The sequence below is a fragment of the Lissotriton vulgaris genome, chromosome 5, assembly GCF_964263255.1.
Source record: "Lissotriton vulgaris chromosome 5, aLisVul1.2, whole genome shotgun sequence".
Taxonomy (NCBI): Eukaryota; Metazoa; Chordata; class Amphibia; order Caudata; family Salamandridae; genus Lissotriton; species Lissotriton vulgaris.
This window is the reverse complement of record NC_141693.1, coordinates 663,256,483-663,270,219: the sequence shown is the minus strand read 5'-3', so window position 1 is coordinate 663,270,219 and position 13,737 is coordinate 663,256,483. Positions and strand designations below refer to the sequence as shown.

At 44.2% G+C, this 13,737-nt stretch overlaps 1 protein-coding gene across 9 annotated transcripts in view; it reads left to right on the top strand.

Annotated features, from left to right (window-relative positions):
* KCNMA1 (potassium calcium-activated channel subfamily M alpha 1) overlaps positions 1-13,737 on the top strand; it is a 1,464,982-nt gene that overhangs the window by 1,001,247 nt on the left and 449,998 nt on the right. For all 9 annotated transcript variants that reach the window (XM_086922098.1, XM_086922095.1, XM_086922094.1 and 6 more), the window contains exon 15: positions 13,428-13,537. In XM_086922098.1, coding sequence (XP_086778224.1) covers positions 13,428-13,537 — 110 coding nt within the window. The remainder of the gene's footprint in view (positions 1-13,427; positions 13,538-13,737) is intronic.

Below are 13,737 nucleotides of genomic sequence, written 5' to 3'. Positions count from 1 at the left end.
TGTGTCGATGCACTTAACCGTGGATTTCGACCCTTTCTTCCGACAGACTTTCTCGAAGTGACCAGTCAACCCACAGAATGAGCACCTGGCGCGAAACGCGGGGCACCGCCTGTCCTGGGCCGTGTGCGCCGCACTGCCACATCTGTAGCACGCGAATTTCGCCCCCTGGTTGGGACGAGGCATCTGCTTCCCCGATCCTCTAGTGTCCTTCCTCTGGTCTCCGTAAGCCGTTTTGGGCTTGCTGGATTGTGGTGCCTCGTCGATCTTGTTGATCATTTGTCTCGGCCCGCTTTCCCTTTTTGCCGCGTCTGCTCCTCTCTTCGACATTTCCGCCTTTTTAACCATCGCCACAACTTCCTTCAGGGTTGTCTCATTCATCGCCCATAGCTTGTCTTGGACTGCTCTGCTGGTGGTGTGCATCACAATTTGGTCCTTGATGTACTCGTCCTGCAGGTTCCCATACCTACACGTGATCGCAAGCCGGCGGAGCGCTGCCACATAGTCGTCAATGGATTCTCCTGCCTCTTGTTTTCTCTGTTGGAAGTTGTATCGGTCTATCGAGACGCAGACTGCTGGGCGGTAGTGGCTGTCTAGGTCGTCCAATGCATTCACAAAGACATCCGTCTCCGCTGCACCCCTGTCTTTGGGCACCAGGTTCTTAAACACTCTTACCCCTTCTGGGCCTAAGTTGTGGAGCAACAGTCTCTTCTTCCTTTCGGGTTTGTATTCTCCTTCACTCTCATCTTCAAGGGCCTCAATGTAATTGAGGAAATATTCTTTCCAGTCTTCCCATTTTAGTTGGGGTTCACCTGGTCTGGTTAGAAACGGGACGGGCGCCATTAGGGCTGACGCCTGATTCGCCATTCTGGCTTCACCTCTAGGTCCTCCTTCCTGGGCCCTTTGGGTAGGTTCACCGGACGCTCCTGCGTTCTCTGCCGTGTCACCTTGGCCCCTGGGACTACCTGGGGTATTGTCCCTTGCAGTAGGCGCTGTTTGAGCTGCCTTCCCCCCTTCCTCTAGCTTGGGTGTGTCTCCCTTGGCTGCCAGGTTGATGCCTGGGGGCTCCTGGGGTCTTGGGTGGCACTGACCTGCCTTGGGAGGGTGGTGGTCTGCTCCTTGCTGTGCTGCTGCGCTGCTGCCACGCCCTTGCTCCTCCTTGTGGGTTCTGTGTTCTCGCTGGGGGGTTTATCTGTTCTCTTCTCGGTACACTGCACTTTGTGGTGTCCAGATCCCAGCCTCGTCGCCACTGTAATGTCCTTACTTCCCCCCACAGGATGCACAGAAACTGGTGATGGTTGTTACTCTCTTTTATTTAAATGCAATCAGTTATCTGGAGCTAAAGGGCGCCGAGCGTCTAAAGATGAGCGCTCCGGTCGCCAACTGCCGTTTCTGCCGTTCGCGCCTTCTCTCTCCTGCTTACTGCGCATGCGCCGCCTTTCCGCTCTAGCCCACGGCGTAACGCGTCATCGCGTGTACGTCCGTCGACTAGAGCGCACACCACATAGATGATCGAAATTAGCTGGAATTGGCTAAACCGCATGATGTGAACATGCTTTTTATGTGTAATATGTCCTTCAGAAAGACCAATTGGTATGAATAATAGCTAAGAACGTGACCACAGAAAAAAAGTTGCTATTACCAATGCCATACCAAGAGGAGGGAGAAATGATGCAGGATATGTTCTCCTGCTCGAGCAAAGATGTATGTAGCAAAAATAGGGCAATCTATAAGGTTATAAATCTTGTTGAATTAGTGGGCTCTACTATTGCACAGAAATGTCATCAAGGTTTAAAAACAATAAAGACTTGAATCACACTTCATGGTAATGGCTTTCTAGGGAAGTAAAACAAAATGGCGGCTTTCCTCTATATACCTGTTGTCGGGATGAGGCACTTTCGGAATGTCCTGCATAGTTGCTTAGATGGCACAATACCTCCTTTCCTTAAGAGGATAACACTCCTTGACATCTCAGTCATCAATTATTCATCACATTCATTAGTTTCCTGGCAAACATCACTGGTGAGGCCACCCCCTGGCTCAAGGAGCTCAATGACCACCAAGAATCCAGGGTCTACCTCCTCACGGAGAGCAGCAGTTCTCCTACTAGTAAGGAAGCATCTATGGGTCATCTTCCTTTTACTCCATGACAGGAACTCAGACAGATCATAGCTGGCATGAGCCCTGTGGGATCTCTACTTTTGACTGCCCTAAAATGTAAATCTGACAAAATCTCGTCTAATCTCAATTTATCGAAGCAACTGTCAGCTTCAAGTGACTTCGGGGCCTGTCAGTCCCAACATTCCCTTCTGCTGCCTCTCTGCTGTCAATGAGTGCACTCATTCTACAAACCAATAACCTGCATTCCACGTGTAGCCACCATGACGGACGCAACTTCCCTCATGAAGCATCCTGTTCCTAGCATCCTGTTCCTAGCTGGCCCACTGGGTGCTAGACCCTAGTGTAAGAGGGATACTTTAATGGGAACCTGTCATACCAAATTATGCAAATTTAAGAGATTGCAGTTTTCTTTATGCTACACTGCACCCAACCGCAGTCCGTACAGGTAACAGCGGTGGGGCGTTGGGGCCGGATGAGGGGGGATTTCGAGGGACGATGCAGAGGGAAAATTAAATGAATAATTTCCCTCTGCATCGTCCCTCGAAATCCCCCCTCATCTCACCCACTGCCCCACAGCTGTTACCAGCACGGACTGCGGCTGACTGCACCATAATGAACAGGAAGGCTACAGAAGATGTATTGCAGCACTCCTTCAATAGAAGAAAAATTGGTGCACATACATTTAAAGTTTGCACTGACTTGATGCATATTTTGTTGGCAATTGATTCGAACTGATACATTTCCTACCTGAACTTCTTAAATTCTGTGAGGCAGCAAATAACTACTAAACTTTCCCTGCCAGCCCCATGCTGTCCCCCTGTTCCACATGTTTGTACCTTTGCATTCATTAAAAAAAATAAGGATGTACTCATGAGCAAGAGACCTGCCTTTAGAAAGAGTTAGAGGTTCGTTCCACCCCTGTGATACCACAGAGACTAGCGTAGTTATCATATTAGCATCTATTTTGACTTTGCAGCCATTCTTCCATACCCCAGTGGCGGTGATCAGAAAGGCAACTTGACATACTGCGAATTACATTTCTTACACATCATCAGAGATGCCTTCCACTGACATATACATTTGGTCATCATACTACTGTTGGATTTGGAAATGTGTTGAAGTTGAGGAGATGCCAGTAGCCATTATTAACGAAGACAATGTTCTAAAGGTGCTTGAAAGCAGTAGGTCTCGCATTTACGAGAGTTTGAGCAATTGGCATAGTAAATAATAATCCCTTTTATTTATGTGTTTTGAAAACCTGCAAGCATTGTAGAAGCACTGCTTGGAAGTTTTCTAAACACATAAACAAAAGGCATTGCCATTTATAATGCCAATACCTTAAACTCTTGCAAATGCAAGACCTTTGTCTTTTACACAGTAAAGAAATATTTTAAAAAATTCTATTTGTTTGCTTTTGATGCAAAAGCTACAATGTGGGTGCCACAACTGCTTAAAAAGTAGAGGACTACGAAAAAAATTCAATTTTTCTTCTATTTCTTTACCTTTGAAGCAATTTCGGCACCAGCGTTTTAGCTTAAGATGTTCAAAGCCTAAGCGCGGGTGCGACCATTGTAAAAAAAAAAGTGAATCAATTTTAAAAAAGCATTCAGCCTCGTTCGGTGATCGCAAGGAACAAAAGGTAAGCACAGCTGCCATTATTAGTGCTATGGCATGCCTAGCTAGTTAAATAAAAACCAAAAAAATAAACCGCTGTGGAAGAGTGTGTCATGCAGGAGAAAGTCCTTTAACCTTTAACAAAAGAGTGCTCTGAGGCTGTAATTAAAACCTACCAAGTAACAACACATGTAACAGGGTGTGTTCTCATGGGTGGTAACAACAGAAGAGAGGGAGGTACTAAGGAAGGACTAATAAGCCTATTAACAAATCAAAGGCCATTGTTTGCATAGGACAGTGACAGGAGCCAATTAAAAAGCTGGGCGGAGAGTGGCGGAGCTTACACTCCATACCTGAATACAGCAAGTCTCGAAGAGACAGAGCAAGCACTGCCTAGCCGAGAACTTAAAACATGGTGGCCAGTATCGGCGTGAGCACCATCGTGTGTTACACACTCTCCCAAACACCTTGGGGCATATTTACAATTACTGGCGCATCCCTGCAAATTAGCAAGGATGCACCAGTAATTGTGCGCCATGCCTCCGCCACCCATGATGCGCCGCATTTACAATGCGATTCAAAAAGGGGGTGGTGATGAACAGAGTGTCTGAATTAAGCAGACCACTCTTACCCAGTCAAGAGATCAGGGCTTGATCCATCACCGTTATTTAGCTCACTGAGCTGGGATGGTGCAGTGAGCTAAAAAACGGTGATGGATCAAGCCCTGATCTCTTGACTGGGTATGAGTGTTCTGTTTAATTCAGATACTCTGTCCATCACCACCCCCTTTTCTGAATCGTTTTGTCCACCATAAGCATGGAAGGGTATACTCAGATGTGAGTCCCTAGCTCATTGCACCATCAGGATTCAAGCAAGCCGGGCCGAAGACGGCTCTGATGCCAGAAACCCGTCCCCGGAAGCTTGTTTCCTTCCCAGTATAAGAATTGGCTTGGTAGTTTGGTCTGCCCTGTTCCCATGATGCACTGGGCCAGGGACAGACTAATTTGCATGTAGCCAGGTTCTGAGCTGGGATGGTGCAGTGAGCTAAAAAACAGTGATGGATCAAGCCCTGATCTCTTGACTGGGTATGAGTGTTCTGTTTAATTCAGATACTCTGTCCATCACCACCCCCTTTTCTGAATCGTTTTGTCCACCATAGGCGTGGAAGGGTATACTCAGATGTGAGTCCCTTGCTCATTGCACCATCAGGATTCAAGCAAGCCGGGCCGAAGACGGCTGTGATGCCAGAAACCGGTCCCCGGAAGCTTGTTTCCTTCCCAGTATAAGAATTGGCTTGGTAGTTTGGTCTGCCCTGTTCCCATGATGCACTGGGCCAGGGACAGACTAATTTGCATGTAGCCAGGTTCTGAGCTGGGATGGTGCAGTGAGCTAAAAAACAGTGATGGATCAAGCCCTGATCTCTTGACTGGGTATGAGTGTTCTGTTTAATTCAGATACTCTGTCCATCACCACCCCCTTTTCTGAAGCATTTACAATGCGGCGCACCATGGGGCAAAAACGGCACAGATGCGCCATGCAACTGTGCTGTAAAGGTGTCACATTGCTGGAGTTGTGTCGCATGCGCGACGCAGATCCAGCAATGCTCTGGGGGCCCATTCTACTAATGCTGCGTCAAGCCTTACGCCTGCTTCAAGCAGGCGCAGGGTTTTGACGTAGCATTGGCCTAAAAGTGACTGAGTGAAATCTTGTAGATTTCACTCAGCCACTTTTAGGAGGCGTTCCTGCGCAGGAACGCCCCCCCACTCCCCCCTGCGCCGGAATGCCTCCTTAAGGCGCAGGGCTTTACAACGTGATGCATCTCCCAGATGCGTCATGTTGTAAATAGCCCGGACCATGGCGCATCTTTTGCGCCGCCGCTGCATCACAAAAGTGACGCAACGGCGGCGCAAAAGAGGCGCAAGGCGCTTGTAAATCTGCCCCCTTGTGTACAGCTACCAGTTCCCCACACTATGCTTTGAGCATGCTCCCAAACCTCATGCACCTCATCCATTACTTGCTCGGAGGGCAAAGTATAACCAAAAGGCTAATCAACCATGTACTTAGAAATTATGTTCATGAACCGGAAGCAAATATAAGCGCGTCCGTCTTGTCAAGAATGAGGTGCTGTAGATATTCTACAATATATAATACAATTTGTCAAACTCATCTTCGAGATGGCTATGGTGAGAGTGAAACACTCCTGGTCTAAAGCAAGCAGCAGACCTGGTTCAACATTTCTTTCTCACTTGAGTATCGCCCGGTTCGAGATTGAATAAATATCCGCTTTGTACTGAGAGGAACAGTACCCCAGGGTCCGTCTTGTTTCTCTTCACCTTGTCAAAATCCTTGATCTCGAAATTCGCCATCCAAATCAAAACATGGTTTTGATACACTATTGTGAAAAACAGATGTACCCTTGCAATCCCAGAATACCTTCTCAGAGCAGAAACAGAAATTTAAGTTTTGTGTTATATCCTCTCATGATTAAACCGTTGTTTAATCTGTCTTCTATGTTTAGTCAGTCAAAGACAAACGCACATGATTAATGATGAAGTTCTCCAGACTTAATTCATTATAATACTGTTTCCAGCAAGAAGATTTGTTTAAACTGGCTGCTGCGGATCAAACTTAAAGCAAACTTGGAGACTCCTCAACAATAAATTGATGCCAAGTCTGAAACTACATCTTTCCGAAGCACTTTGTAGCGCTTATAACACAAGGAACCTTTTATTTAGTGTAATCAGGTTGGGCAACAGGTTTAACCCGATGGTGGGTGGACATATTTTCGCCAGGCATGATGTGGGTACTGACACATGTCAGTGACTGATAGGAAGCATGTTCTGTTAGGAGGTGTCATGCTTTAAGAAGCAGAAAAGAGAAACCAGCATTGGTATAGCGGTATACACCCGTTACAACGCATCTTTTACTCCGCACTACCATTACAACGCGACTTTTACTCCGCATACCATTACAACGCATTGCGCTGGGGGGCGCTCTAGGATAGGGAATAAGTATAATTTACTATCCAACACCTTCCCTAGGGTCCACGGGGACTGGAGTTAGAATAGTAAATTATACTTACCACTATCCAGCACCTCAAAGCGCTATGCGTTGTAATGGTATGCGTTGTAAAAGTCGCGTTGTAACGGTATGCGGAGTAAAAGTATGCGGAGTAACGTCATACATCCGGTATAGCCAATAGATGTGTTCTTATGAAGCTGGTGCAATATTTTGTTTTTTTATGAAATTGCCAACATATACCACATAAATAAAAAAATAAGTGAAAAACACGAAAAGTGGATGCCTTAACCGTGCAATAAAGATTGTTAAGTTGTAAACATGTTACGTTGAGGCTATTTTTCTAGTGCTTCATTTTTTTTGTAACAAGCTTTTTTCATTTGGACCATGCATTTTATTACTATTACTTGTGAAGGAGACAACAATGAATCACTCCTAACCAAGCAGTCAAATCATGGGCAGTTACAATCTTGCAATGTCACTTCAACACATTATAACATAGGCTTAAAAAAGTAGTGGAGGTAAAATTAAAGGCTGGTAATTAAATTCAATATAAAAAGAAATTTTAAAAAACACACACACATTAAACCACTTTTGAAATTCAAGAGAAAGGGACTATTTCTAGGTGCAAGTGAACAATGTGCAAAGGCTTTGTGCAATCACTCAAATTGAATGGAGCCAATAGATATAGTTGGCTGACCTATTGACACAGGATATAAGCTGTGGTGAGCAGAAGCAAAATGTAAATGCCAATTTTAACACAAGGTTGGAGAAAAATAATAGTCTGGTAGGTCAACTAAGGCTGACTCAAAGCCCAGACCTAAACAAGAAGAGTCTGCTTACCCTTGAATGTCCATACAAGGAGCACGGCCCACAAAGAATGCATCACAACTTATAATTTCAAAACACATATCTCCTATTAAAACATCATACCTGATAATGTGTGGCCAATAGAAACAATGCACTTTTACCTTCAAGTTATACTAATATCAACTGAACAAAATACAATTTCTCTATAATCTACTTGTATTATAACGTACTCCATACCAAACTGCCGCTCATATACTCCCCTTTGGAACTGACCATTGGTAAACGAAAAGAAATAATAGCTTGATTGTTAGGTCACCTCCATTCTCCTCTTGATAAATTCTTCACATACCAAGATTTGAATATATTCTACCTGAATGTAAAGGCTGTTTCATTGCCCATGAAACCCAGAGTAAGCCTGCGTTTTTAATTTAGCGCTTGTACTTCTTTCCTTGCACCTAACTAGCTTTGCCAGTGGTGCTCCTCACTTTTGCAGTCAAAAGATTGTGCCTCAGCATTCTAATTTTTGAAGTTCTCCTCATCAGGATAAAACAGACACTGGTCACTAGACTTCAGGGAGGTCAGTGAAATTCTGATTTGCTCTCCGGGATATCACCCACTGCTGTGGCATATTTACTGAGTCCGAAATTCAGATTCAGACGGTCACAGACAGTCACAAAAGTATTGGTATATTTGTCTTTTCCTCTACGTAACCCACAATTAATGTACTTTCAGCAGAGGCCTACTGGCTGTTTAGACCGCCTAACTTTTATATTAGAAGATTCAATAGCCGAACCCTCTATAACTGCTCCATTACTGTCTAAGCTGACGTATAAATGAAGAGTAAACACAAGGAGATGATGGACGGAGTGCGGCAACTTTTCTGATACTTACCCCAAGTCACAGATCTGGGTTGATTCCACCATTGTTCTTTAGCTCACTGAACCACCCCAGTTCAGACCCAGCCATTAGCAAATACGTCTTGACCATTTGCCTTATTAGAGCAGTCCAGGCGGAACTGCCAAGCCAGGTCTTCCCTGGGCTGGAAGCAAGCATCCTGAGACAGTTTTCGGGGTAACACCACTCAGCAGCCAGGCTAGCTTGAATCCAATGGCAAAGTGAGCAAGGGACCCACGTCTGGGCTTACCCTGCCAATTTAGGGCAAACAAAGCAAACACAAGGAGATGATGGACGGGGTGCTGAAACTTTTCAGACACTCACCCCCAGTCACAGATCTGCTCTGAATCCATCATCAATCTTTAGCTCACTTAGCCACCCCAGTTTGGACCCAGCCATATGCAGATCATCCTTGACCCTGTGCCTCTTGGGAACAGTCCAGCCCGAATTGCCAGGCCAGGTCCTCTCTGGACCGGAAACAAGCATCCTGGGACCGATTTTGGGGTAACACACCTCATCAGCCAGGCTAGCTTGAATACACTGGCCGACTGAGCAAAGGACCTATTGATAAATGAAGAGTAGGCATAATTTCAAAAACAACAATCCTGTGTAATCATGAACCTTGCATGATCTTTTAAAAATAACAATCAATGGTAGTGCCTGTGAATATAATGGCTAAATATATATGGGAAAACAGGTTGGAATGTTTACTCCAGTGGGTTTGAAAGAATATAGCATGTTGACATTTTTTTTTTTAAACACTTGCCTTTATTTCTTCAGTTGAGGATGAAGTCATGTGCCTTGAAAGCAAATTGGTGTAATTGAGTCCTTTTTCACATAAGCTTGAGGGAAAGGTTATGAGTAAAGAACAAAAAAATAAAGTTCTCATATGATTTCTTAATTGAAGATGGACTTGCCAATTTAACTCCTTTATTTTGGTTTTGAAGTGTCCATAATGTTTGTCCTTTTGAATAAAAAGTATGATTTTTTTTGCTCTCTCTTGTTTTACTTTCTCACCTATGCACATAGGGCCCTAGTTACAATTGTATCTTCGGACGTAAACGTAAGTTTATGGCGGAAAATACCTCATATACGTCTGGAAGTGACATATGACGCCTTCCATCCCTAGAAATGGTCTGAAAGTTACTTGAATTGAGGGATCCCAAGTAGTCATGTGACACGTGATGAAATATCTCACTTTCTAAAAATACCTTGCAATGGTAGGAATGCATTTCATGCAACCAAGAGTGTTCAGCACTAGGTTGCCATGTCTGTGTTTTCCAGCACACTGTAGCACACTGTGGAGAGTATTCAACCCGCTGCACGTCCTTGTCCAAATTTTACCATCTGTTTTCACGTTGTCATGCAATTATCATTCAACGAATCCATGAAATACATGTACGTTCCTAATCATATAATTGTGCCTTAACTATACAGCCTGTCACTGACTTACACTAAAGGTTTCATTTATTGTACTTTGGAATTAGTGGCACATATAATGCACATGCATGCCCTTACGCGGAGTGGCATGGCAAGGAAACCTTATGCAAGACTAGTGCGCTCTTACCATATATCAGCAAAGGACAATGGACCCCAAACCACTGGACACTGGACACTGTGCTCATAAGCACAAAGCAAGCAATATCAGAGGCAAGATCTGGTGCACAACTGTCCTTGACAGAGACATGAAATCATCCTCCAAACCTCTTCAGACAAGCCCATGAACCAACTAGTGGGTGAGAATAACACCTCCATCATTTACTCATTCCAAACGTGGCTTCACTACTAGATGGTGTGGGCATATCTAACCATAGATGGCGCTGCTCTGATGCAAAAGCCAGCAGCACTACCAGCTCTTTTGTCAGATTGTCTTCTTGTACTAGGAATCTCCTAGTCAGGCGGCATTTTAGGGTTGCTGACTGGGTGCAGTGTTGATCTTTTTCATTTTTTTATTTTATGGATTTTTTTATAGTGCAAATTTGACCCAAAGTTATAGGGTATCAGAGCGCTTTACATAGCACCAGTTTTGTTACATGAGGACACACATTAATTTTTTTGTTAGGCACGGGGAGATTAAGTGATTTGCCCAGATTCACAGGATGTTCGGCGTCCTTGCCGAGACCCGAATCCAGTTCCCCAGATTCTAGGACGACCGCCCTAGCCATTAGGCCAACTCCTCTCCCCAACCTCTTAATTTAATCTCTTAAAGCTCTTAATCAACCAAGGCTTCTTTTATAGCCAGAAAAACTAATGACCTTCAGACCTTCCAAAAAAAGGTAAAAACCTGGCTTTTTCCAAAAAAACCTCCTAAAACCCATCACAACAAATAAATCTACTCTGTTCAGCACCCTGTCCATGTTTCCTGTCCCCCCCACAAAGCTTTTAGCTATGTACCCAAGCGCCAGGATGCCCGTAGGGTTACAGAGCGCTCTACAAATGCTATAAATAAATAAATAAATAAATATGTTTGTGTGCCTGAGAGAAAATGACCTTCATACTCAGCCTAGCAGGCTGGACATCCCTTGAGTTTGGATAAACTCGGGTGTAACACCAACAGTACAAGGGCCACCACATTTACCCTTGTATATACCTGCCTCCCACCGACCGCTTTCGGCTGCACCACTTTCAATGAAACACTTGCCCCTTGCTTCTGAATGCTTCATCTTAGATATTTTTTCAGCCGCTTAAATTTGTAATGTTTTACATCAACTGTGGTACTATAATATCTTGTATCCGTGTATCATGGAAGTGCTCTTCCTAAACAACAAAATGCGGTGTATGATGCAGTACCTCTCAATCTGAGCTTATTAGGTTCTGGCCTCCCTTCAGCTCCTCCGTACAGTGTGGCTCTCTGGGAGTAAAGCCATTTGGACACCATCCATCATCGCTGCTCATCGCAACCATTGTGTGTCGATCTCTGTAATGGCTCTTGCACCCTGGAAATCCATCAATGGGAGCTGATTTGTCTTAATTGATTTCTCATTCAGGTTTCCAGGCCATCTGTGCTCCATCCATCTTTCTAGTGCAGGGGTGCCCGTGGGGTGTGCTGTCTGAATAGGGAGCGGGGGGTTGCAGGTGGGGGGTGACGGATGCCTTCAATGCCTCATCCAGAGCTAATCTGTTAACATTACGGTTGTGTCATGGCAGCAAATAAATTGTGCAGTTCTGTGTCGCCATTCCTTTATTCATAGGTTTTTAGGTGATTTTTGGGAATGCACTGTGAAGAGCTTGTTTTTTTTTTAGTGTAGTGTCCGGAGGATTGAGGCACGAGAAATAGTAGAATCTTTCCATAGACTACAAGGGCTTGGTTATTGTGAAACTGTGCATCGAGATCACCATCGTAGTGATCATGAAATGGCTCGTGTGCAGATTTGCACACTCAGACATAAAGGTTTGGCTCTTGTGCAAATCTACACAAAGATACGGCACTAGCGCAACCGACAGCCATGAACATGCGCAGGCACGGATGGATGAAATGTGCCTGGTGTTACATAATGACAAAGAATGGCTTCTGGGAGCAGGCGCCACTGCTGGAAGGACATGAAGTGGATCATAAAAGATTGGCACATTATAGTGAGCTCCATAGTAAAAGCATTCAGTGGGGCATGGGGTGATTGAATTACCCGTCCGGGGGTTCGTGCACACGACTGGTGCCCGGGTCTAGGGGCATTAGGGGCTCACTGCATCTACATTTAGAAGTCTTTTAATACCAAATCCGAGCAGCGGCCATTTTCCTTGCTTGCATTAGTGCCTATGACACACTTAGAATGCCACTAAATTTGAACCCAAGCAATACGCCATTGACTGCAATACTCCTATGTTGCTCCAATTAAACTTTTTCTATCACGTTTATTCCAGAAGCCTTTCTGCTCCAACAAACTAAGGGGCATATTAGCAAGAACCTCGTTAACATTATCGCCGTTTTAGCGGCAGGAAACTGCAGCTAAAACGGCGATAATGGGCTTGCTAATATGTGTTATAGAATTCCAATAGAAGCCCATCTTAGATGTGCAGGATCTTCTATTGGAATTCTATAACGCATATTAGCAAGCCCATTATCGCCGTTTTAGCTGCAGTTTCCTGCTGCTAAAACGGCGATAATTTTAATGAAGTTCTTGCTAATATGCCCCTAAATTCTGCAAACTTTATATGCCAGACTGTTCCACTCGATGGTTGTTTTGGGGCAAATAACAGCAACGTTTTGTATCTTTTTGTTGCACTATGAAAGGTGTAGCTGTTTTGAAACAGTTCACCTTGAGAATTTTAGTTTTGTAAAATGAATACAGGTCACGGATTGGTCTGCGTCACAAGATAGTGATCTACCCAAAAAGAAAATAACTAAATAAAGAAATATATTTTGCTGCCGACTTCCTGGTTTCCAAACACTCCAGTTAGAAGGTATACTTTAGTTTAGACAAGATGTAGCAATGGAAGTACTGAAAAATGTATGCTGGGTCATAATTTCCTCAATGACCTCGGATATTGCGTCAGGTATGTAATTGAAAATATGAATTTACGTCTTTTCTGTGAATTCTGCCTACAATTTAGGTAAATGTTTAAATAGCTGAACATGAGCGAGGAAAGTGCTAATTGTGAATATGTCTCCACCATAGTTATCCTTAGTACTCACCAGCACTTTTTCTCAGAATACTCACCTGTTCATGCTCAAAACAAGAGACAAAATGGCCGCCCAGGGCAAGGGATTCATGCTCTGGCCTCCAGGACATTAAGGCATCTTCAGCTGGGTGGTTGCTCCTGAACACCAGTGGGAGGCTTCTGTTTACGGTGTGCAATGAATCCTTCAAGGATTCACGCCGAAGTTATTCCATCACTATTGTTGGAGAGTTGTTGTTGCAGGAAAGTAACCTTTCATTTTAGTCAGAAGAAAACACAGACCTATGAAAAACAGAAATTAGGTGTTCCATAATAAATGTGATGATGATAGTCCTTTCTCCCTATTCTTTTTTTTTCAGATTGAGGAAGATACGTGGCAGAAGTACTACCTGGAAGGAGTGGCAAATGAAATGTATACAGAATATCTCTCTAGTGCCTTTGTGGGTCTGTCTTTCCCGGCAGTTTGTGAGTAAGTAGAAGCTTATGCTATAAGTTAATGTTGGCAACTGTATGTTACTGAAAACAATTTAGTTGTTCAAAGGAGCTGTAGCTCAGGCCATTCATAATAATCTGGAGCGCCGGGACAGGTCACAAACCTAAATTATCTGCAGCACTATATGTATCCTCATCCCTGCTTAATCCTTCAGGCCGCAACAAAACCACTCTTTC